This window comes from Bos taurus, chromosome 18 (genome assembly GCF_002263795.3).
Source record: "Bos taurus isolate L1 Dominette 01449 registration number 42190680 breed Hereford chromosome 18, ARS-UCD2.0, whole genome shotgun sequence".
NCBI lineage: Eukaryota > Metazoa > Chordata > Mammalia > Artiodactyla > Bovidae > Bos > Bos taurus.
Genome location: NC_037345.1, coordinates 24,184,869 through 24,211,939, shown reverse-complemented (window position 1 = coordinate 24,211,939; position 27,071 = coordinate 24,184,869). Strand labels below are relative to the sequence as shown.

The window sequence follows — 27,071 nt, the reverse complement described above, 5'->3', positions numbered from 1 at the left end:
ATATAAAGCACATAGAACACATCTAACAAGCAATTAAACAGCTATCTCCTCCCCCTCACTCTAGAGATTTTTCCTGTATTTTTGGGTTGTTTATTTAGGCTTATGTCCTATCATTTACAAGTTTAGTCTTTTTCTTAAGTTGCCCCAAACATTTCTAGAGCTAACATTTTTCTCTCGTCTTTGGAATATTCATCTTATCAACACTCAAACCTAGCAAATTACTTTCAGTTCTCAAATTGTATAATTATGTGAAGATGGGCTCTTTAAGGCAAGAGTTAGAAACTTTTTCTCTAATGGGCTATTAGACAGTAAATATTTTAGGCTTTGTAGGCCACATGCTCTCAGTCACATACTCTTCCTTTAAAAAAAATTTTTTTTAATGTAAAAACCAATATTAGCTAATAGGCCAAATAGGCAAACAAGGTTTGCTAATCTCTGCTCTCAGTGACCAGTTCTCTTTTATCCATTTTCATTTTCGATGACTTTTTCCTTTGACATTTCTATTTCAGCTATTCTATTTGCATCTAATTAAATCGTCAGAACCTTAAAATTTGTTCCATGTTTCTATTTCTCTATTTTATCACTTCCTGCTCTTACCATTTTAAAAGCAAAAATAAAAGTGGAAGAAAAAAAAAAAAAACAGAACGGAACAGGAAAAAACAAAAAAACCAGGAGAAAGTAATGAAACTAATGAGTAAGATTAGCAAAGTTGAAAAGCCAGAGACACCTGAACAATTCAAACGAGGACGGAAAAGGATCAGGAGATGCTTTAATGGAAGGGACATCTGAACAACGTAAAATTAGCCTAGAAATAAATAACAAAACGAAACCTAATCTGGAATGGAAGTTCTAGAAAGACATAGAGAAAAAAACAATCAAGACAAATCTGAGTATTTGTTAGAGTAACAACACTGAGAACCTCCCCTCAAACCTGTTCTCAATATCCATGCCAGAGGGCCACCGGGAGAGCTCTGCTCGGAGTTGGAGTCTTTGGTCACTACATCTCCTAGCCTCTTCCCATTCTACATAAATCCATCTTCCCCACTGCTGCCATAGGTCCCCCCCTGAAGAAATCGTCTCATCATGACAGCCCCTTCTCCCCTCCACTCCCACTGAAACCCTTCTGCCCATGAAATAATGTTCACACTCCTTAATAGAGCAGGCAAGGTTTACATAACCTGACCTTCACCCCCTACCCCATCCTCTCCCTGATCACCCCATCCTCTCCCTGATCAGTTTCTCAACCATTAACGAGCAGAAAATCACTAGGACATTAATTAGAATGAAGACATATTCCTAGCTATATTCATCTAAACTGTGCCCTATGAAAATAAGTTTTAGAGATCAATATGCAAAATAATAGCTAGCAGGATTTTACAAACTGGCAGAAAGATCAACTGATTGTTTTTGTCTTGCTTGGTTTTTAAAAACTCAATGAGTGTCCTTGGGCAGGGCAAAAAAAAAAAAAACCAGGGTCCATTTTAACAAAGACTCCACCCTGTATTCACTTAATTATGCTATCTGGCAGGTCTCAGAGGAAGGCTTTTGAGATTGCAACTCCTATTCCGCTACTAGAGCAGAAACTTAAGTAATGGATGATGAGGAAAACTGATAATGCACACATGGAAGGTCTGAGGAACCAAGGAAAGCCAAGATAGAAGTGTGAAAACCACAGAGGAAAGATGGAAGAACAGCAGCAAGACCAACTGAGAAAGGAAAAAAAAATCATCCACAGAGAGGAAGAAATCATAAACTCACTGGAGGCAAGATCTCTGTTGAAAAAGCTGGGAAGAAAAGGAAATTTTCTTAAAAATCATAATTTTCACAGAAAATCAACAGGCTTTAATGCTTTATGTTTATGTAATGTTTTATGAAGAGGTGCTAACCTTGGAACTGGAATGAGTTTTGTACAAAGAGACTGGGGCGGGGGGCGGGGAAAGGGGGAGTAATCATTAAACAACACTGCTGCTGCTGCTGCTAAGTCACTTCAGTTGTGTCCGACTCTGTGCGACCCCACAGACGGCAGCCCACTAGGCTCCTCTGTCCCTGGGATTCTCCAGACAAGAATACTGGAATGAGTTGCCATTTCCTTCTCCAATGCATGAAAGTGAAAAGTGAATGTGAAGTCACTCAGTCCTGCAGGACTCTTAGCGACCCCATGGACTGCAGGCCACCAGGCTGCTCTGTCCATGGGATTTTCCAGGCAAGAGTACTGGAGTGGGGTGCATTGCCTTCTCCGATTAAGCAATACTAGTAGTTGTTAAACACTATAGCAGTTCCATCTCAAAGGCTTACTTGTATCTTATACTTAAATATATATATATATCAAAGACTATATTATAATCTCAACATTTGACAAAAGCACTCTTCACATTACTTTGTTTATCTGCCAATTAAAATGCAAAAAACAGATTTTTAATAATCTAGGTTTAACAGACATTAAACAAGAGACATGGGTTGAGTTCCTTCTCTTCTCCCTTCTTCCCTACTGTAAGGTTCAGCTTTACACAGCAGTGCAAGAAGGGAACCTCACCCTTCCCTGCCTTCTACTAATCTCATCAGAAGGACCAAGAGACTTAATCTACACCCATAGAATTCATAAATCCCACTGCTTCCTGATGAGGCACAGTGGGATTAATTACAACAAATGAGCTGTATATCATTCTGTATATTTGTAATATTAATCCCAGTCATTTACAGCCAACTCTCAACCGAAATGGGAACTTAGAGGAGACAAGACTCAAGACACCACAGCAAACCCTAGGGACAGACTTCAGTCCCAGAACAACTTTTTCTGATCACTGTGGGATTTCTATGAGGCATTCAAAGGCCAAGGTGGAAACCAAGTTCTTTAGCCAAAATACTGTTGATCTGCCCGCCTGCAATTATCTGTTCTAATAAGTGAAACTAGCATTTATGCCTCCTAAACGCTGCTTATCTTACACTGGCAGACAAACTGGAAACCTTGTTTTAACATGGATCACTAGCAGGAGAAACCTTGAGTTAAAATGAAGAGACATCTCTCGACTCCAGATGTTTTGGCTGCCTTCAGACATCAAAGGAAACTTTCATGAAATCACCAGGTAAAAGCAGCAGGAAAGGAAGCACAGTCTGTATTTGTTGTATGTCCACTCAAAGAGGACAATCACATAATAAAGAACAAAGAACAAAAAAAAAAAACGCTGTGGGAGACGGTCCCTCTCCAAACAACGTCCAAACACACCCAGATGCCCAAAATTCTCCTATGCTCAACATCTGAAATTCTGTCTCTTTTTACACGTGAAACGCGTCTCCCTGCCTGACCGCGTCCGAAAAGCCTTCCCAACTCCGGGTAACTGACTGCTCTTTGAGGTCTTCCAGTTCACTTCCTGGTGGTCCCTCCGCAACCCCAACTCGGCCCCCCATATTTTACTTTCCCCCCCGATTCCCAACCCTCCCCCACCTCCCTCCCCCACCTCCCTCCCCCACCTCCTCCCCCCGCCCGTCCCTGGCCGGCAGCCGCGTTCCCTTGCGCCCCGCCCCCTGCGCCTCCCCAACCCCGTCCCAAACTCCCTTCCTCAGGCCCTCAAAGACGACCCGCCCCCGGGGACCCGGTCCCCCTCACGACCCCACCGCCACACCCCAACCCTCACCGGGTCCCACGGAAGCGCGTACGCGGGCGGGGCCCCGCCCCACCCGGCCTCACACTCCGGGGTCCCGGAGGGAGGGGACCCCGGCCCCAGCCACGCCCCCCACAGATAATGGGTGACATGGCGGCCCCCACCCCTGGCCCCGCTCCGCTCGCTCCTCCTCGGCGGCCCGGCATCCTCGCTCACCCACACGAACAGGCTGTCCGAGAGCAGGTACTGGGCCACGTCGCGGGCCCGGGGTCCCCCGGCGCTCGGCCGGACGAGCGCGGCCGGATCTGGCTGCACCGGGGCCGTTACCGGCTCCGCCTCTGTGGGCCCGGGCCCGGCCTCGGGCTGACTGAGAGCGCGGTAGGCGCTGACGATGGTGCCGAGCAAGGCCAGGCCGCTGAGGCCCGTGTAGGTGCGGAGGCTGGGCCAGGGGAAGCGCTCGAGAAAGAGCAGCGGCATGGCGGCAGCGGCGGCTTCCAGCCCCCAGGCCTCCCTGCGCTGCGGCCGGGTCCCGGCGGCCTCGCGAACGGCGCCCACGAGCTCTGGCGTCGCTGCCGCCGCCGCCACCGCGCCGGGCCGGGCCGGGCCGCTCCTGGCCGCTCCGCCCCGCGCCGCTCCCGCTGCTGCCCCTGCCGGCGCGGAAGAGCCTCGGCTGGCTCGGGGCTGGCCGCCGCCCCCAGCAGGGTGCGGGCGGGACGGGCGCGGGGGCGCGGCCTCGGTCCCCCGCCCCCAGCGGTCGCGCTGCCGCCTAGCTGGCGGAGGCCCCGGCCGCAGGCCCTGCGGCCCAGCACCCAGCATTATCTTCCGCCGACACTCTAGCTCGGCCTGGCCCGCGGACGCTCAGGGCACCCGCCCTGGGCCGGGGCCAAGCGTCACTCAGGCCCGACGGCGCTGACGGGCGGTCGAGCGCTGGCCGCGTGGGCCCATCCGCGGGACGCGGGGACCCGGGCCACCGAGCGTCCGGCCACTTGTCCTGTTTCCTTACCTCCCCGTAAGCAGGTTACCCCAGAGCCTCCCTGTGGGCCTGGGAGCTTCCCAAGTGGTGAAAGAAGAGACAGTGCTTAGGGAATAACAGAGGCCCTGGCCCCATGGAAGGACAATCAATCAACACTCTTAAATTCCTCGCAAATAAAATTTCTGCTGTTCACTAGTAACACCCGGCGAAGTCTAAAGTGAACCTGATTTCAGTTCAGATCAGTCGCTCAGTCGTGTCCGACTCATTGCGACCCCATGAACCGCAGCACGCCAGGCCTCCCGGTCCATCACCAACTCGCGGAGTCCATCCAAACCCAAGTCCATTGTGTCGGTGATGCCATCCAACCATCTCATCTCATCCTCCGTCGTCCCCCTCTCCTCCTGCCCTCAGTCTTTCCCAGCATCAGGGTCTTTTCAAATGAGTCAGCTCTTCGCATCAAGTGGCCAAAGTATTGGAGCTTCAGCTTCAACATTAGGAAATAAAAATGTGTTCCCTCATACATCAGGTAGGAATGTAACATAGTGCGGATACTTTGGAAAGTGATGTCAGCGCTTCAAAAAGTTTAAACCTAAGAGTGACCATTTGACCTTGCAATTCCATTCCTAGGTGGTATACCCAAGGGAAATGAAAACACACTACCACACAAAACGTCCACACAAATGTCAATAACAACGTTATTCAAAGTTAGAAACCACCCTAATGTCACTCAAGGGATGAATAGATAAATAAGGGATAATCCCCTAAAATGGAATAGTAGTCAGCCATGAAAATGAAGTAGGGAAACATGCTGCAAGCACAAAGCTTGAAAATGTGCTGAGTGTAAGCATACACACAAATGGTTGCATAGTGCGAGTCCATTTATATGAAATGTCCAGCATAGGCAAAAGCATAAAGTAAGTTAATGACTGATGAGCAATAGGGCGATGAGGAAACAGGTATAAAAGCTAACCATGGATTTTTTTTGAGGTGATGAAAATGTTCTAAAATTTTGGTGACTGTAGCAGAACTCTGAATATACTAAAAATCTTTATTTGTATAGTTATATGGTGAATTATGTAAATTATAGCCCAACAAGGCTGTAACAACAAAAAAGACAGGAAAAAAAAAAAAAAAAGAGCTATGGAACAAAAGTGTTACCTTGGGGGCTCTTATTCCTTGTTGTATCTCCAAGGCCTTTACAAGTGCCTGATGCAGAGTAGGTGTTCAGCAAATATTTGTCGAATCTTACAAACTTTCAAAGGCAAAAGACTAAATTATGTTCAAGGTCTCTTTCATGCCTAATCTAATGCTAAATGTTTATTAGTTAGAAAACAAAAGATGGTTCAGCTCAAGGGTATTACTATCCAATTTGCAATATTTAGAAACATTCTATTAAAGGCCTTGTGATGAACACAACAGTTTGGCTTTTACCAGGGAGGCAGGATGAGTGCCTACGCGCGCGCGCACACACACACACACTCCCACACTTTTTTATATGAGATCTGTATGATTATACTTTCAATGCCCTTTGATTCTCTATCTGCAGCCATTTGACTAAAATGCTAAACTTCCAATTGTATTGGTAAATTAAAATTTCATTTTGAAAAAGGGATTGTCATTTTCCACAGAAGTAAATGTTCTACTTTATCTGAGCCCCCATAAATTTTAAACCACACTATCCTACAATCCACCTTCAATCTAAGTCACAATACAGTTACAAAATATACACCAAACTTGTCAAATCTTAATGGGCTATTAAGATACTCAGATGACAGCACCCTTATGGCAGAAAGTGAAGAGGAACTAAAAAGCCTCTTGATGAAAGTGGAGAGTGAATAAGTTGGCTTAAAGCTCAACATTCAGAAAACTAAGATCATGCCATCTGGTTCCATCACTTCATGGGAAATAGATGGGGAAACAGTGGAAACAGTGTCAGACTGCTATTTTTGGGGGCTCCAAAATCACTGCAGATTGGTGATTGCAGCCATGAAATTAAAAGACGCTTACTCCTTGGAAGCAAAGTTATGACCAACCTAGATAGCATATTCAAAAGCAGAGACATTACTTTGCCAACAAAGGTCCGTCTAGTCAAGGCTATGGTTTTTCCTGTGGTCATGTATGGATGTTGGACGGTGAAGAAGGCTGAGCACTGAAGAATTGATGCTTTTGAACTGTGGTGTTGGAAGACTCGAGAGTCCCTTGGACTGCAAGGAGATCCAACCAGTCCATTCTAAAGGAGATCAGTCTTGGGTGTTCTTTGGAAGGAATGATGCTAAAGCTGAAACTCCAATACTTTGGCCACCTCATGCGAAGAGCTGACTAATGCATTGGGAAAGACTCTGATGCTGGGAGAGATTGGGGGCAGGAGAAGGGGATGACAGAGGATGAGATGGCTGGATGGCATCACCAACTTGATGGACGTTGAGTTTGAATGAACTCCGGGAGTTGGTGATGGACAGGGAGGCCTGGTGTGCTGCAATTCATGGGGTCGCAAAGAGTCGGACACGACTGAGTGACTAAACTGAACTGAAGGTACAATATTCTACCATCTTGAATTCAAAGTGCTATACTCTGAATTGTATTTTGAGAGAAGCATTACTTTCTAAGTGTTAAAACTAGGCAACCTGTTTTCTGGAATGACATTGTGTTTAATAGTAGCTTTTAACATTTGATTCTGACTATATAATAAGCATGGCTTCCTTGGTGGCTCAGTGGTAAAGAATCTGCCTGCAATGCAGGATAAGCAGGTTCAATCCCTGGCTCAGGAAGATACCCTGGAGAAGGAAATGGCAACTCACTCCAGTATTCTTGCCTGGGAATCCCATGCACAGAGGAGCCTGGCAGGCTACAGTCTATTGGGTCACAAGAATCGGATGTGATTTAGTGACTAAACAAAATTTTATAAAGTCTAAATATTAAGCTTTCAGAAGCTTGAAATTTCTGAAGATTCAATGAGAATATGTGACATTAACCCAACTAAATAAGGTTATTTTTTGTTTGCATTTTAAGATTTTAGATGTTGGTGTCTGGACATTTTACTAGGGTAATAATTAGTATTTGTTCTACCAACATTTTATCCTCACCCACTCCAAGTAGGTAGCCAGGCTTTGCACATCCTTCCCTCAAGGATTTTTTTTTTTCCCAAGGATAGAACCCATTTTCTAAAGTCAACCAATGCTCTTGGTTCTTGGTGCTGCTTCCTGCATCATCACAGGAGCAGGAAAGGAAACAAGACTCAGAGGGATGAATACTAGTGTGCCTTGGAAGGCTGGACCATAAGCACAGGGGCCACTTGCATCATCTGGTTCTAAGGCCTGTGTGACAGGGAGGCAATTGGATGAATATTCATGGAGTCCATGATGGTAGCTAGTGGTCTCCCCACCTCCAACTTCATTTCAGACTATCATTTATCCTTCCTGGATTCTTATGACTTTGGGGAGGCCCCTACTCCCAATAATGACTGAGACTGAATTCCTTGCCATCTTTATGGGATGGGGGCTCTGATCTGGTTTGATTTAAAGGAAATAAATGTAGCATTTAGATAAACCAGAGTTGTGAGGATTCATTATTTAGATATATTATTGTTTTCATTTTTTTTAATATCCAAAATCCTTCTATATCCATGACCTCATTTGAATTTCACCCTGCCATGAGAAAGGCTGAGTAGTTTTCGTGTTAAGGTTCTGAACAGCCTAGGAAACGAACCTCATCTAATCCAGTAGCCTTCAGTGTTTGCCCACAGAATTCTGTTGGTGTTTTCATTAGCTTGACCAATGTGTTCCACTACTGAATCTAGCAGAGGGGAAAAAATAACCAAGTCAAGTTTGTAGGGAAAAAAAGTAAGCTAATGGGAATATTACAACGTGTAGCTTTTGTTTCATAATTTTTCATAGCTCTATGGTGCCTGCTGTAAAATATACAAGTAGTAAAATTTTCAGAAAAACTTCACAATAAGTTTATCAGGTTTGTTCAACCTTTGTTCAAGGCTATGGTTTTATTACACATATTCTCAAGTTCTGAGTTACTATTACAATGATGGAATTAAATTACAAAGTGTTACAGAAGTAGCAAGCATGGTGTCACAGACCATCATGACCTTCAAGCAAATCTGATTAAAAGAAAAAAAAAACAAAAACAAAAACTGAAGTCAATACTCTATGGAAACTGAGACCTCCAATGATATAACACAGTTAGCAAAATTGTATGTCTACTTATAAATCCCAGTCTTCAAGTTCCAAGTCCTTAAACATTGCAGAAAATGACCCTTTCACCTCACAGGAAACTGAATCTGCCTAAGACCACTGCCAACACACAAGGGAGGAATGTGAGCGGAGGGCAACACAGACGTCCCAGGTCTCCAGGTCCCTGCTGTTACGCAAGTTGTCTCTTACCTAATGTAATGGCCCCTGGCCAATGATACTGAAAAAGAATCACGCAGGATTTCTCATGGCACACTATGGTTAGCAGCCACACACAAAAGTCAGAGTCATTCTGTTTTAATTTTTTTATTGAAATGACAATAAAATAAAATAAGAACAGTGAACATTTTAATCAAACTTTACCTTTACAATTATAAAAATATAACCAAAACTTCAGTTTCTTTTATACATTTTTCTATAAACCTAACGCCAGAATAATTCTCAAAGCCAAACTATAAATGATTCTTGTACACTGTGATGTGAACACAGCAACCAAAGTTTAAGTTTTTAAAGCACTGATCTTTCCCTTAACAGAACATGATACATTTTCCCAACTTAACTCTAGTCTCACAATACAATCCAACACTAAAATACAATTACATCTTAACTGGCTTAATCTAGACTTAGGTTTTAGTTTTCTTTTTCCCCAAAACAAGCTAGATAAATACAATACAAGCTAATATTAAAGTGTGTTTTATGGCTCAAGTCAAATTATAGTATTATGCTTTGCATTATGTATTTAACAAAAGCAAATAGCTTCAAATGAGTCCAGTTTAACCCAAATAATGAGTGATGTAAAACATGTGGAGTAATTATGGGAAGCTGAACCTTACACTTATAAAAGCTGACCCATATCAAAGTCAAAGCCCACTAAGCCTCTTCTGGCAAATGCAATATGCAAAATCTCACGCTCTCGGAAGTGGTCTTACTGAGGGGCATAAACTGTTCCAAACACTATGAATGAGTGAAAACATCAAGTTTGAGGAACTCCAAGGAGGAAGAGGAACTCCAAGGAGGAAAAGGTACTCCAAGCATTTCGTCTCAAGTGACTAAGCAGGTACTTTAAAGAAGAGGCATTAAAAAACTGAAAGCATAAGAGTCACACTATTTAAGGGAATTTTAAGTGAATGACTAGCTGGTTTGCTGAATCTGAGCAACTCCACCTCTCACTTCTGACTAAACATATAAGAAAACAGACTGACTAGTTTGGTTATGTTTGATCCAAATAAAATACTAATTCAACAAAACCCTTAAACATAAAAAAGGAATTACTGCAACACAAAATGCTGTAATAATTACAAGGGAAGACAACAATAAAAAGTAAAAAAATCTTTTAACTGTTGTCAAAAGATGGATTCAAACACAGAATTGTCATTATGCTATTTTAAGTATCATCCACTTATTAAAAAAACCATGTCTTCATCACATAGAAAAAAACACAAATTTCGCTTTTCTTCAAAGGGATGTCAATCCTAAATATGATTTATAACATTTGAGTAAAACTTTATTTTTTTCCCCTCAATCTATTGAATACTTTCCAATGCCATTTAGTAGTTTTATATAGGATATGCACTACTTACTCAGGGAAAAGATCATGACATATATTGTAATTATACAATGCCAAAGAAGGCTTTCATTTACAAACAAACCTGGAAAACAAGGCATTCAAACATATAAGTCATTTAAAACTAGTCAGTATTGATTATGTAAAGAATTGGAATGAACATTTTAAGACTGTTAGTTCTTGAAGAAATGATAAGAACTTACATATCAAAGTGTTAATTAAACAGTACCCTGTACCCTCTTTCTAATGGACTACATCAAATTTGAACTTCCCCAGTTCTATTTTCATCAGGAAACCTAACGAGAGCACTGGGATACAACTATAACAAGTTCAAAAACAAGTTTTAAAATGTGTTTGAATTATGAATTTTAACTCAAAATCAGATCTTATATATTCCAGGTTAGTAACTCCAGCTTACCATTTTTCTCACGTAAGCCCCAAAGTATGGATGACTCAAGCACTTATATTACTGGAAGTAATGATCAAGAAAGGATTTCTAGGTCAAAGCTTGAGTTACAAAAGAACATGAGTGGCCTCGAATCGGATGACATTTCAACTCTAACACTCCTTACTGACAACACTTCAAATCACACCACAAAAAAGTCTGCCTCTCTTCACCTTCCCCAAAGGGCATGAGCTAACACACCTCAAAGTGGTCACCATAGCTTTCCAATTGGAGGCCAGAAACAATTATGGAAGGTAGGCTGGAGACTGAGCCATGTCCATCTCTGCCTTCCCCAATCTTGTAGGATGCATCAGTGAGCTCAACAGTAAAATTACAGTTAGCTAGAAACATGTGAATGTGAAGCAGAACAGCAGAACTGTTACACTTGAAGGAGGGGGACTATCCATAGAAACAGGCTCTTTCAAAGGCGATCCCTGGTCATTTTTGGTCCGGGAGACAGATGCTCACCTATTAGTAGGCACAGTTATAGCCACTATTAGATTCACAACCGTGTGAAGGTTTCTTAGGACCTCACCTAGTTGAATGTTTAAAATTGCTCAGTTGCTCTCGGTCTCCTTTTCTCAAGCCTAAATAGGAAGAATATACGATGTATCTTTCACGTCACCCAATATTTAGGAGACTAGCTCTGTCATCAGTACCATAAAGATGCACAACTAACCAAAAGTTCATTTCTATCTATGAAAAACATAACTAGCAATCTATTTTAGTAGCTGCATCTTATAAGACTTCCTTTACATTAAACCTACAATCAACCGTTTATAATAAGGCATACACAATGTACTATTAAGAAATAACAAGGCCAATTCTTTTGCCTTAAGAATTTTTTTTATTCCCTCAAATTTGATCCTAATTTAACTATGCTTTTAGGATTCTTAAATTTGGTATTTTTCTCTTAGGCTGACAAAATCTAATTCTGATTATTCCAAAATATTTTTGAAAAGGCTTTATGTCACTTTTTAAAACCAAACTTTCATCTCATTGGCTATAACTCCACATTAATTGAAATAACAAACTTTATAATCCAAGAGTTCAAAACCTAACAGACCCACTTTTAGAAACTTCCTTCACAGATCACCATTTCACCACAGCCATAAAAATAATTAAGACACATAATTTCACAAGAGCACAGATAATGAATACTTCCCTTATTGGGGAGGGGGGGGTGTTTAATTGAGCCCTGGACCTCTTTTTATACCAACTCCCAGGTCAATCTTAACAGTTTCCTGTATGGTTAACGTCTGTTGCTTGTGAAATAAGGTCTAGCTACGCTGGTATAAAATGTACTCATCAATAATACACTTGGAGTTCTGCTGTGATATAACTCGTAGAGAGTGTAAAATTGGTATAGCAGTTGCACCTTGGATTCAATCAAGCAAATGCAGTTCCCCAAAGTAACAGACAATCCTCATCACAAAAATCTACAACATGGTCTTGGGAGTATACCCCCAAGAATGGTATCAGAGCAAAGAGTCCCACTTAAGCCTTTGCTTAAGGCTTGACTGACCTTAATCAGCCATTATATCTTAACATTCACCTGTCTAGTTGGGGAAAAGGAATCCTCACCTGTAAGAATTTTACAAGTTTAATGTGAAATTAAAAAACAAAACAACAACAAAAAAACAAATAGAAAGAAGTCCACTTTCTTTAATGTTGTACAAAAAATATTTGTGTAGAACCAAAAGTAAACTAAACAATATCACATTTGTTTACAGCACAATCTAGCTTTTCATATTAACTTTACTATTCAGACAATAGAAAGCAGGTGCTAATTTCAGGACTGGGAAAGAGATAACATCAAAAAAACTTCAGGGACGTTTATTCTACACTGTGTATAGTTGTGCTCACAGAGACGGCTTCTCTTACTTCTCTGCTGTGCAGCAACTCAGTTGTATATAAAATTGAACCTGAATTTTAAAAAGAACAATATCTTTATTAAAAACAATATTATTTACATTTTTTCTACCTTAGATAAATTTATCTGGACATTTAAACTCTCCCTTGATATTTTGGGCATTTTCTACATAGACACCCTTTTCTTCCACTTGTCATATCTTACATTCAATGCTGCTGAATACTTATAACTTAAAAAAATTCTAATAGTGTAAGTTTGATTATCCACTTTCCTTGAAGTAAACATTTTTATACCTCATTGTATTCTGACCACCCAGCACAATTACTGTTACCTTACAGTGTTTAAATAAATGAGTAACATGACTCTTTTTTCATATCCCATACTTCAATGTATAACCCATCAACAGACCAAAGCACAGGAACAAAAGATGAAGTCTGACTTCAGTGCCAGAACAGAAAGACCAATTTCATACTTAACACGCTTTCACAGAAGGCCAAGATCACAACTGAAATTGTTTTTAAAGTAACATTTGTTAAGCATTTACCAGGTGCCTGGCATTATTCTGAGCACTTTATTATATGTTATTTCACCTAGTCCTTATAAATCTTTGAAGCTGGGTCTACCACCCCCTTTACAGGTGAAGAAATAGGTATAATAATTTGTTAGAGACCACACTGCCCGGAAGCAATGATAGTGGAATTCAAATCCACACACAGACTGTAGAATCCATATTATTAACCACTATGTTATTCTGTGAGTCCTATCTGTTACTGACAAGGACCTCAACCAGCATAAGTCAATTTAAAAAACAAAACAACACACATTTCTCATCACTCCATCTGCCTTAAAAAAATAAATAAATAAATAAATAAACTCCATGTAAAAATTCAGGACTCAATCCTACATGCCCCAACTTGGACCTGAATAGATTTCCCAATGAGTAATGAGAATACTCATTATGACAAGAGATTCAATTCTCCACAGTTTTATATACATAACTCCCATCACATTTATTATACATTGTCGACTACGATTTTACCATCTCTTCTTTTATGATGATTTCAAACTTACCTGTAGAAAATACCAGATTTGGAAAAGAACAGAAGCACCAATACCAGAATGTCATGCTACAACTTAAGGTCTGAGGACACAGTCATCTTTGGCTTAATCTACATAAGACCTAGGGATCCATCTACTGTCTTAGTGTCCTTGAAGACCAAAATTTATGAACTATCCCTCCTCAAGTGGCTTGAATTATTTTAAATCCGCCAGTTTAGATGAAGCAAACACAAAAAGCCCAACTTTCCATACCTGCTCAAAAGCTGGGGGAGACTAGAAATGATGGGTCCATATCCAGGTGCATTGTCATACAGTTCAAATAGCGGTGCAGCTACCAGCTTGTAATTTTTAGGGACTGCAAACAAGGCTAAAACAAAAACAGTGTTTACTGGCTAAAACAAAAACAGTGTTTATTGGCTAAAATAAAAACAGTATTCATTTTCTATACTTCCTTGTATAATCACTGCTTCTGCTTCACTAGTAATCACCAATTTTACATTTGAGAAACTTCTGAGGAAAAAAATAATTCTCATTAACACATTTTGATTGTGTCTTTTAAGAGAAGGTCAGTCACAGCTTTGAAATGGACTCTAAAGAAATCCATGCTGTTAACAACCAAGAGCACCTTATGAGTGCTGGCTCTGGGAGAAAGAAGAGACTCTTGATATTCTAATTTATTTTGAATTCCATTTTAAAAGTATCAAAAATCAGAGTAATTAGTTGTTAATGTGCACAACAGAGCTAAAGACTCTATTATAAAAAAATCAATTCATCTGTCTCCTAAAATTTTATCACAATGTGAAATTAATACCAGCAGCTAAAGTTATTAAAAATACTATAACCTGATATTTTTGGCTCCAGTTATTTACTCTTCCCCAGTAACATAACTGGCATATCCAAGAAAAACTAGGTAATTGTGGATAAAAATGGTATGCATTTTTAGTTTTACAATAAATTCCCAAATTCAAGTAACTTGAGGAAAAACCACAAATAGAGGTATCCTTGAAATTACACTATAGAAGTTTTTAGATGGCTGCCTTCAAAAACAAAGTAACTTACCTTTCTCTTGAAGCTGAACCAGAAACAACTTCTTATGTTCCTTAGGTTTTGTAATATGTGCAGGAATATATGGATACTAAAATAATAAGAGAATAATTTGTAGTTGCCAAGCCATCCCTGACACCTCCCATGCCTCCACTGACCAACTTCTCCCATTTCAGACTTTAAGCTCAAGTATCAGGCCTGAAGACCAACTTCTTTATAACCCCAATAGAATTTGAACGTGTACACCATGGCTTCATCTATTTATTACGTGTTTATCCCCTAATACAGTGTAAACTCCCTGAAGAAGAACCCTTTCTAGTTTTCCCTTTACCTAACAGATCTGGTACCTAACAGATGAACTAATAAATATATGCTTTAATAAATATAAAATATCAAGCAGTAAATGATTCAGTCACAGAAACAATTATAGGTTGACAAGTTTAAACACAATGAAGTCTGACATAAATATTTATAATAAAAGTTGTCTTTTAAAAACATATCATTACAAATTTAAATTTGCTAGAATCCTGATGCAGACCATGTTTACTAAATACAAAGTTTAAATACAATAAGGTGCTCGACAGGAAATTTCTCCCCACAATTGCCACACACCCCACATGTGACAATGCTGCAAGAACACTGGATGAGCGGTCTCTGTCAGCTGAACAAAGTCAAATTGTTTGTGAAAATGGAGAAAATATTTTGAAGAATGCAAAGGAAAAAGAGAAGTACAGAGGGAAGGTTGCTACCTGAGAATGAAGAATTTTACACAAAGAATTCTAAAAGCCTAAGATAAGCTTTCTTCTGCTGCTGCTGTGCACACATAATGAAACCTCTCCTGCATCTCCCCATAATATATTCAGAGAAGCCTACTTTCCTTTTTGAAGTATTTGAGGGCAGGGGAATTTAAAAAGTGCTAAAAACAGGCATAATGGGAAAGGAGGATAAAAACAGAGGCTGCCTAAAGGAGGTTATCAGCATTCCCATTTCTGTAAGAAACTTGTGCAGAGACTAAGTATCCTTCCCAGAATGATACAGTTAAGCAATGATGCCAGGATTCAGTTGAGTCTGTCCAACTCTTACCTAACTGGAAAAGCCTATTTCCACTGTGCCATCCCAATGGGACCTAAACAGTCCTCCGACTACAGTAATCCCTAGGGTATAATGAATCAAGACAGCTAGCTATCTCAGGCTTTGGAGGTACCATACATGATCATGAAAACCATGCACACTGGCATCAGAGAGATCCAATGAGAGCGTGCTTCAAAACAACAAAAGGGTGGACAGCAGGGATGGAGCAGTCAAAAGGAATAGGACTGCTGAAGTATGACCATGAGCTAATTGGTGGGGGTGAGTGACAGCTAATGGGATTTGTTCACTTTTACTATGCTATTTTTGTACATATTTGAAATTTTCCTTTAAAAGAAAAAATGCTTGGCTTTTATTTTTTAATTTAAATTAATGAGAGAAAAAAGGAAATCTCAAGTCAAATTCTCTTACAAACTTTTTAAATGGCTAGAATTAAATCAGTTTCCTACTTCCCCAAATGTCCAGCAAATATAACTGAACACTGACCTGAGGAGGCTCAAAATTTGGTCTCCACCAGTTGCCAATGCAGTCATCGATAACCCAGTCTTGCAGGACTCCATCTTGACGACCCAATATCTGTCAAAAAGAAATGATAGAGCTGGTAAACTAAATATACATACCAATGAATATCCTTCTTCAGTGAAGAAGGTATTTTTCACAGCACTCCTAATAGAGATGAATAGCTAATATGCTCCCATATAAATTTCCTTTCTACAATTTATCTGTGTCATTCTGCCCAAGACATAAACTATTAGTTCAAAACTGGCAAGCTAGCATCAACATAATGATGGAGGACCAACCCATCTGTTCTATGCCTTGGCACTGAAAATCAAAGATTAATTACCTATATCAACCAACGGCATAGAACAGTTTTCTAGAATCAACTATAGCTTTTTTAAACCACCCACCTAACCAAGCTATAGAAATAAGTATGCAAAATTCAGTTTTCATTTCCATAAATCTGTATAAGATTAAACGTAACTTAATCAGAGTTATGCTCTACACATTTTAATTAGCCAAAAATGGTTTTACAAAGTTCATGATGAGAAAAAGCAATTAACTGTCCCATTTTACCATTCCCACTGGCTACAACTTTCAACTCTTAGCCATTTCCCCCCCTGATATTTGCCTCGTTTTTAAAAGCATTCTTCTTGTTTTTAAATAAGCTGTTTATCTCAGTTTTAGGTTTACAGAAAAGTTGAAGCCTAGAACTAAGGAAGCCCTAGAACTCCAGCTGTGAATCAGAGCTGAGAGCATCTACAGATTGAAGAGACTTCCCAAATGTCCCACAGCCAGTTTTCCTACTATTAATATCTTACATTAAGATAGCGTATTTGTCACAACCAAGGAACCAACACTGATAACCTTATTATTAACCGAAGTGCATATTTTCATCAGATAACCTTCATTTTTACCTAATGTCTTTTTTTCAGTTCCAGAATCCCACCCAGAATATTACACTATATTTGCATTTCTCCTCAGGCTTCTCTAAGACTGACAGTTTCTCAGACTTTCCTTATTTTTGATAACCTTCACAGTTTCGAGGAGTAGGAGCTAGGTATTTTGTTTTCTAGAATGCCCCCTATTAGACCGAGATTTCAGATTTCAGGGAATTGGGGAAGGAAAATCACAGAGGTAAAGTTTCATTCTCATCACATCATTGCAAGGGGGTACATTCCATTAACATGATTTATCACTGATATTAAATATTAACCTTGATCACCTGGCTGAGGTAGTATCTGTCAAGCTCTCTACTATACTTTTTAATAGTTACATTTTTAATATTCTTTTATGACCATTTCTTGATTGCTTTTCATTTTTAAAAACCTTTAAAAAAATTTAACACCCTCTACTGTGGAACAAGAATTTAGATCTTAAAACCATATTCCTCACTCATACTTTCTCTTCTACCATGCTCCCATTGTCGGTATTTAAATCAACATTCAGTATTTAATATGACTTGGTGAATCAGCAGAGCATTTATTAAACTATAATTACACACCCCTATTTGAACAACTATCCTTTCCTTCAGAGACAATACTCATTTCATTCACTATCACTAATTCATTCCCCACATTCTCCACAAGAGTTTAAATTTCTTCTCAATTCAAATATTATTCTATTTTCCTAAGAGACATTTTTCTATCATCCTGCTTCAATCTGTAGTTGCTCTCAGCCCTGATTCACAGCTGGAATTCTAGGGCTTCCCTTGTTTTCTCTCCTGTGTTATTAGATCCTCTCTATATTCTTAACCCTGTCCCTTCTTTCTTTCTTCATTCTTTCATTTTAGTGGTGAATATCCTCCATCCACTAGCTTCCTAAAAAAAGGTATAAAAGACATCACCTTTATAGAAACTCTGCTGGGCTGGAAATAACTTTATCTGCACACTTGACTTATAGTTTGATTAGATAAAAAAGTCTCAGAGGGACACTACGTACTTTCAGATTTATGAAGGTATGCTCCATGACTTAACTTCTGGTATTGTTTCTGGGAGGCTGATGCCATTTCTGACTTTAATGTTTTTGCATTTAACCCAGGTCTACCCATTCCTTGTCCCCAACTTTGGAAACTTTCAGGATTTTTCTCTTTACCCTTTTTCTAGAGAGAAGGCCAGTAGGTCTTTTCAATCTGAAAACTAATGATTAGGTTTGGGAAACTTTCTTGAATTATTGTTTTGCTAATTCCTTTTCCTCTGTTTTATTTATCCAGGTTAGATTTTATTTTTTAATTGAATTATAGTTGCTTAACAATGTTTCAGGTGTACAGCAACATGATTCAGTTATACATATATATATATATATATATATATATATAGCCTTTTTCAGATTCTTTTCCATTATAGGTTATTACAAGATACTGAATATAGCTTTCTGTGCTATACAGTAGGTCCTTATTGTTTCTACAGTTTATACTGATCCTTTTCTCTTACCTATGTTCTGTTTGTTCTACTTTCTGATAGATTTCAACTCAATTTTTAACTCATTACTCAATTTTTAATTCTGCCTTTAAAAAAAAATTACTCATGAGTCCTTTTTTGTTGGCTATGTAGTCTTTTCTAATGGCACACTGTTCTACAGATACAATGTCTCCTTTTATCATATCAATAATACTAATTATAATTCTACTGATAACTGAATTTTCTGTTTCTGCTAAGTTCCCTTTGCTTCTTTTGCTCTTTCCTGTTTAGAAGTTTCCCCAAAAGCCTGGTGATACTGGATACCTGCTCACAATTAAGGGTAAAATAAGCTGCCTAACTGACAACTCTGTGTACATGAGTGACAAGGCTACCCTAGTTCTTTGGGGAGATTCCCAAATATTATCTATCATCAAAGTATTCTTTGGAACTCTCCATTTTCTCCAGGGCGGTGGGGAAACCCTCTAATTTTCAACCTGGGGTATATAAACTAGCTGTTAACACTATCAGCCTAGTAGAAGTCTCACTATCCAGGCTGTAACTTCACTTATTCTCCCCACCTCCTTAACTTTTTCATTGCTTAGTGTTTTCCAATTCAATCTCTACCAAGAATTAATCAGCAGCAGTCTTTGCCTAAAAGTAAAGTAGGGAAGATGATCTAGGTACATCAATAATCCTATGCAGACTGCCAGTCAATTCAGCTTTCAGTCCATGCACACCCCCTCTTTCACAAGTACCCCCAATTCCTAAGCTTTTCTGATGTTCTAGAGTGCTGGGTCCTTGACTGCCCTTCTGGGAGACTGAGGTTTTGGCTAAGTCGATTATGATTCGCTCATCTGCCTTCTACCTTCAAACACTTTTTCCTTGTTACCGTCTCATTTTACAATCCATCAACCTACTGGACTTTTATCTTTCTAAAACCCCTTTAATGTTTTTTGGTGGAGTTATAAGAAAAAGCTGAGGTAAGCAGGTAGGTTCAATCTACCGTATATAAATGAAAGTTCAAACAGCACAAAATTTAAGACTAACACTGCATTTTAGAAATACTAAAAAACAAGTCAAAGTGGAAGAAATACAGGTTTTAGTTTTGTCTCCTTTCTGTATTTGCCAAGGATTTTGCACAGAATATGTACTAGTTTTGTAACTAAGGGGGGTTGCATGCTAAGAAAGAAAACTATTTATTAATGAAACAGCCTACAATCTCAAAAACCTCCGGCATCTATATGCATCTAGCCCCAAGTCTTTAGAGACAGACATTAGAACAGCTTCTAAAAAGTAGCACAACCTGGGCAAAGCCTAAAAGGTATGTGCAAAAATGAAAATAGGTATGTAACAGGAATCATTCTCCTGTCAAAATTCCAACACCTACTCTGGAATAAAATTACCTGCATTCAAATCTCCAACTTCACCACACACTAGCTGTAAAATATCAAGGAAGCTACTTGCACTTTCTGTGCCCTAATTTATCAGTAAAACAGGATTAACAGCACCCACTTCCTAATGCTATTATGATGTTTAAACAAATTATTGCATGTAAAGCACTTAGAACACTGCTTAGCAATCAATACTCAGTAAATGTTGTTTTATTAACCATTATTGCTACATCAACTATTTCAATGGAAAATAATGCTACGACAAAGTATAAGTTCAACTTATAGAAAATAAACATTGTACTAACACTCTAAGATTTATGTTTTATTTACAGAAAACTAAATATTTAAAATAAACTCATCCTTTTCAAGGCATAAAAAAATCTGACTATGCATTAAGTTGACGGTATTTAGATGAGCATTAATGAAATCATCAAAGTGGTTAAACAGAAAAATACCTCTGTCATTAAGCGTTTTAGTCCTTCAACTTCATCTTCTCCTGGATTAAGCTCACCACCAGGTCTGTATAAAGGTTAAAATTTCAGCTTTCAACTTGTATTAACAATTTTGGTTAACAGGAAAAACACAATAATTACTACTTCTATCAAGTAACTTCGTAACACATTTCGGTGTCACGTAAGGCAATTAAAGCAAACAAATGTCAAATGGAGGGGGAAGAATGTGCTAGAAAACGGAATTCATGTCCATTCACGAGATTCACAGTAGACAAACCCTAGTCTTAAAATATGTACCACAACATAAACACCACATAGTTGCTGGAAACCAGTACATCCCGATTTTTTCTCTCTGGAAGTTATCTAGTGATAATGGAGTCTAGAAATGCTGAGGGAGCAGTGGACCCACATTCTCTAGATCTGAAGAATGCAGCATTTTTTAAGAATTCCAAACTAAGTATATGAGAACACTCTTTTTGGTATAATCTAGTCAAACAGTTGTGGACTAAACATACTGAGAGATTTATAAACTTAAATGAGAAAACTAAACAATCATCTATAAAAATGTAAAGCATTTTAAGAATAGGAAACACTATTGATCCTAAGCAAGAAATAAAATCAATTGTTCTCAGTAATGCTACAAAGACATCTAGAAATTGAACTTGGACTCGTTTGTTTCATAGGGCTTCTCTCAAGCTCAGTCATTAGCATCAACAATACACAGAAACATGAAGATTTCTAGTTAGGCCATTCTAGTTAGACCATAGTTCATAAATGAACACTGCAATGGAGGAAAAAAAATGCTTTTGAGTTTCTCTTCCAAGACTCCAATAACAGCCGTGTTTGTTGAGACAAATGACTAAAAGCTAAAGCTCTATTTTAAAGCTGCATAAAACAGCCATCTTATTCAAAGTTGTTCATTTCCAATGACACTTACAATTTGAAGAACGTTGTTCCCAGCTGTAGCAGTAACACATGGGGTAGCCGGTGCTCATGGACAATCAAAACCCCTTCTACAGTCCTCCTCATGCCAATTTTATCAAATTCCTCCCTCATGCGCTGAAATCTGGCTGCAACAGAGCTGTCCTTCTCATAGAGGGGTTCTTTTGTACCAAAAGTGTAATTGGTAAGAGGGTACCTGTGATCCAAAGACAGATATCTGAGAACTGTAGACAATAAATTACTAGGACAGACACCAATCATAGAAAAGAAACCTTGGTAAAAAGTGTATATATATATTGCACTTAGAGACAAAGAATTTGAAAAAAGTTAAACAACTAGTTAATAAGACAGCAGAGAAGGAAATGGCAACCCACTCGTGTTCTTGCCTGGAGAATCCCAGGGACGGGGGAGCCTGGTGGGCTGCCGTCTCTGGGGTCACAGAGAGTCGGTCACGACTGAAGTGACTTAGCAGCAGCAGCAGCAGAGATTAGAATCTAGCTCTCTGGACTCTAAAGCCAGAGTTTTCATTAGCTCAATGCTGTTACTTCCTACTTGAACTCTCAAGTATAGATGAAGGGAAGTGAAGTTGCGTCCGACTCTTTGCGACCCCGTAGACTGTAGCCTACCAGGCTCCTCTGTCCATGGGATTTCCAGGCAGTAGTACTGGAGTGGATTGCCATTTCCTTCTCCAGGGGATCTTTCCAACCCAGGGTTCAAACCCGGGTCTTCCACATTGTAGACAGATGCTTTACCGCTTGAGCCACCAGAGAAGTCGAGGTCAAGTATAGATGACAATATCCTTAAAGCTCTTAAATGCATAGAGGAGTGGCTATCTGAATAACTGGCTGCTGCTGCTAAGTCGCTTCAGTCGTGTCCAACTCTGTGTGACCCCATAGATGGCAGCCCACCAGGCTCCCCCATCCCTGGGATTCTCCAGGCAAGAACACTGGAGCGGGTTGCTATTTCCTTCTTCAATGCATGAAAGTGAAAAGTAAAATTGAAGTCGCTCAGTCGTGTCCGACTCTTCACGATCCCATGGACTGCAGCCCACTAGGCTCCTCCGTCCATGGGATTTTCCAAGCAAGAGTACTGGAGTGGGGTGCTATTGCCTTCTTCGAGAAACTGGCAATCCTCTGGTATTAGATGCTAACATTGTCAACCTGGCTAATGTGCCCTTGGGCTCCTCTACCAATCTAATCATAAATTCTATTAATTATGGGTGCTAATGCCTGATGTCTTTTTCTACAAACTGAGCCACCACTTTCCATCATCTCCTCATTTATTTTCTATTTGTCCCGTCAACTATTGTCAGAGTTTTCTGGTACCTTTCTTCAGATGAGCTTTTCTTTCCCTTATAAGATGTTGAGCCTTCTGCATTTCTTCTATTCAGTATCTTTATTCTTCCTTTCTCTTCATTTGAATCTTTTGCTGACTAGATGTAATTATAAACATTCTCTACTTCTTTAGCAAGAATTCAAAATACAACATATTGAAAAGTTTTCTTCTTGCCTAGTAAATATTTTTTCCTTAAAAATAGTTTAAAAACTCATTTCATCACAGGTACCACCTTGCAACCCTTTGATCGTAAGACTTACAGAAAGCAGCCTTTGATTATAAACCTTTGGGTAAGAATGCTTTGGCCACACTTGCCTGTCCCCAGCATATCTTGTCTACCAAAACACCTTGTGTTAGAAGTCAACAACTACATAACTAATCCACTAAGCTATTCTTAGAAGGGGAACAAATCAAGGTTGCCAAAATGTAAAAAAAAAAAATTTAATCCCAGAAGCCAAATTCCAGGGCTAAGTGAAGCAGCGCTAAAGTAACTAAAATAAACTATTTCCAAGGTGCTCTAAAGATTTTAGGACCTTCCCCAGTAGACTCAATTCTAAATCTAACACCTTCATCATGAGTAGCAGCAACCCCACATAGCACTTTGTGCCCTGCAATTAAAAAAAAAAAAAAAAGCTTTGTATACATTAACATTCAGTTCTCATCACCTGAATTAGAATTAAAGATAGCTCTTATACATCTCGATTGCAAACCCAGCTCTCATATCAAAAGATGCCATTAAGATGAAATATAAGACTGTTCAGCTGTGAAGTCAGTGCCAGCCCAGACACATCTGTAGTACTCCCATCCTACTGTGAGCTTTGTAAAGCAGGGACTACACCTGACTTCCTCACCACTGTCTACGCAGCATTAATCCTAGTGCCTGCTACAAACTAAGCATTCATGCAATATTTCCTCATAAAATATACTGGAGGAGAGATAACTTATTTTCAATTTAGGCCATTACTCAACCAGGTGAACTGAATTCACAACAATTCTTTCTGAATACTGTGATTATACAGGAGAGGCAAAGTACTGCGAATCCATTAACTCATAACTTTAATGGAGCAAAAATTGAAACATTTCCACCAAGTTAGTTCAGAGAAGGCAATGGCACCCCACTCCAGTACTCTTGCCTGGGAAATCCCATGGATGGAGGAGCCTGGAAGGCTGCAGTCCATGGGGTCTCTGAGGGTCGGACACGACTGAGCGACTTCACTTTCACTTTTCACTTTCATGCATTGGAGAAGGAAATAGCAACCCACTCCAGTGTTCTTGCCTGGAGAGTCCCAGGGACCGGGGAGCCTGGTGGGTTGCCGTCTACGGGGTCGCACAGAGTCAGATACGACTGAAGTGACTTAGCAGTAGCAGTAGCAGTTCGATATAATGGCTTGATGCAAAACGATCGAATAATCAAGGTAAAGTAAGGTAAAACTGTGAGCACTAACAATAGTAACCAATGAAAGTAATACAGAAGCTGTGCTTTCACATTTAAAACAAAAACATTTAGCCTTTTCCGTTTCATGGGAATACTATGAGGATTTTTCTAAAGATGTGATGTGAAATTAAAATGCTATTATGTTAGTGTAATAGCTAGAGATATTAACTTGTATGTGTATGCTCAGTCGCTCAGTCATATCCAACTCTTTGCCACCCCATGGACCACAGCCCAACAGGCTCCCCTGTCCATGGGATTTTCAAGGCAAGAATACTGGAGGGGTTGCCACTTCCTCCTCCAGGTGATCTTCCTGACCCAGGGATCAAAATGGTGTCTCCTGTTCTGCCCTGGCTGGTGGATTCCCTACCGCTAGTGCCACCTGGGAAGTCTGTTAATATATATAGTATCTACTACTTGTATGAAGTTAAATGAAGTCCCTTTGTCGTGTCCGACTCTTTGCCACCCCATGAACTGTAGCCTACCAGGCTCCTCTGTCCGTGGGATTCTCCGGGCAAGAATACGGAGTAGTTTGCCATATCCTTCTCCAGGGGATCTTCCCAACCCAAGGACTGAAACTAGTTCTCCCGCACTGCGGGAAGACTTTTACTGTTTGAGCCACTGCTGCTGCTGCTAAGGCACTTCAGTCGTGTCCAACTCTGTGCGACCCAATAGACAGCAGCCCACCAGGCTCCCCCGTCCCTGGGATTCTCTAGGCAAGAACACTGGAGTGGGTTGCCATTTCCTTCTCCAATGCATGAAAGTGAAAAGTGAAAGTGAAGTCGCTCAGTCGTGTCCGACTCTTAGCGACCCCACGGACTGCAGCCTACCAGGCTCCTCCATCCATGGGATTTTCCAGGCAAGAGTACTGGAGTGGGGTGCCATCGCCTTCTCTGGTCTGAGCCACTAGGGAATTCCTATTACTTGTATGCTTGTATAGTTCCAGATTTCATAAACCCAACATTTTTATTACCTGAATTTCCATCACCTGTTCTGTCAAATAAAACAAAACCATCTTTTCAATTCAAATCCCTTTTGAGCAAATTTCATTTGTTTGAAGATAAAGTAGAGAAACACCTAATGTTCCCTACCAAAACACCAGTATCAGTAAATCCTTGCATCCTTTAAATACTGACCAACGTAAACTGCTCATTTTCCTCCATTAGCTTGGCACCATGGTGCCTCTCAAACTCTCAGAAATGATTTTTTTTTTTTTAAAGAAAAAGCATACTGATAAATTTCTTGAGCAAGACATAGCCCAAATTTCAATTCCCTGCCACAGATTACTTCTGAGAGTGGCTTCGAAATGCAATGGCTTTAAGCGCTTAAACAATAAGATGTTAAAAGTAAAATGCAGCCCACAATGGGTTCTCTGGACTACATTTTGGTCCTCTCCAAGGACAGAAAAGGCTTCCCAGGTGGCTCAGTGGTAAAGAATCCGCCTGCCTGGCAAGAGACGCGGGTTCGATCCCTGGGTCGGGAAGATCCTCCGGAGAATTGCAACCCACTCTAGTATTCTGGCGTGGAAAATCCCATGGACAGAGGAGCCTGGACGTCTGCAGTCCCTGGGACGCCGAAGAGTCAGACACGTCTTAGAGCCTGAACTACCACCTCCAAGGTCTGAAAGCCCATCTACAGTGAAAGCCCCAGCCCCCTCCCAAGCTGGGGCCTCCTGGCAGCTCGGATGCTGTCGCTGCGGCGGCGAAAACATGTAACGGAACATGGGGGAAGTCAGACAGCCCTAAGCAGATGAATAAAAGTCAGACAGCCCTAAGCAGATAAATAAAATGTATTCAGGAGCCCACACTCAATAAAGCAACAGAGGAAAAGACTAAGCCTGCGCATTATAGCTAGATCTCGAAAGCTTACTATTAAAGCAAAGCCTAAACGGCAAAAACGATATACTACGTTATACTGCTGCTGCTGCTAAGTCGCTTCAGTCGTGTCTGACTCTGTGCGACCCCATAGACGGCAGCCCACCAGGCTTCCCCATCCCTGGGATTCTCCAGGCAAGAATACTGGAGTGGCTTGCCATTTCCTTCTCCAGTGCATGAAAGTAAAAAGTGAAAGTGAAGTCGCTCAGTCATGTCTGACTCTTAGCGACCCCATGGACTACAGCCTACCAGGCTCCTCCATCCATGGATTTTCAGGCAAGAGTACTGGAGTGGGGTGCCATTGCCTTCTCCTACGTTATACTACTCACAACAAATAAAAACACACAAAATGCCATATACGCGCCGTTAAAGGATAAACACCACGGTTTGCGGCTGATTATCTCCACAGACGTGGGGAAAGAATGAGTTCAAAGCATTTTCTACATTGAATGCAGGGACATGGAAACAAGCCATCTTTCCAGGAAAGGGAAAACCCTCTCAAGTAGGGCTCTAGTCTGTGGCGCTGGAAGGTGAGGAAGGGAAGGCCGCTCCAGAAGACTGGAGTCTTTAGGGGCGCTCACGACCAAGGGGATGCAGACAGAACCGCGCGCGAGGAACAGGCCGCACTTACAGGTTGATGGTGCGCTCCAGGGTGAGGGGCTTGGTCTGCTGGATATACTTGTTGCCGAACTGGGTGACTCCCCGGGGCCAGCCGGTCTGCGAGCGATTGGGCGGCACCACGGACATGCTGGAGAGCTCCGGCACTAGCAGCGAGCGGAAAACGGGAGGCAGGGAGACTTTCCCTGTGTGAGCAGCGGTTGTCTGCGTCCCAGTCAGCAGCCGCCGGCGGCCATTAACAAGAGAACGCCGAAGGAGGCATACGGACGCCGGAAGTGCACCCGG

At 40.6% G+C, this 27,071-nt stretch overlaps 2 protein-coding genes across 2 annotated transcripts in view; both read right to left on the bottom strand.

Moving 5' to 3' along the window:
* Nucleotides 1–4,161, bottom strand: part of AMFR (autocrine motility factor receptor) — a 45,512-nt gene extending 41,351 nt beyond the window's left edge. The window contains 1 exon segment of the mRNA NM_001045974.1: nt 3,816–4,161. Within this exon segment, the coding sequence (NP_001039439.1) occupies nt 3,816–4,076 (261 nt within the window). The 5' untranslated portion in view covers nt 4,077–4,161.
* Nucleotides 4,162–12,427: 8,266 nt separating this feature from the next.
* Nucleotides 12,428–27,034, bottom strand: NUDT21 (nudix hydrolase 21). Its single transcript, NM_001035331.2, is given in 7 exon segments — nt 12,428–12,705; nt 13,965–14,079; nt 14,772–14,847; nt 16,332–16,421; nt 20,589–20,652; nt 21,523–21,723; nt 26,800–27,034. Coding segments are annotated over 7 exon segments (684 nt in total). The 5' UTR covers nt 26,916–27,034; the 3' UTR covers nt 12,428–12,683.
* Nucleotides 27,035–27,071: the final 37 nt, after the last annotated feature.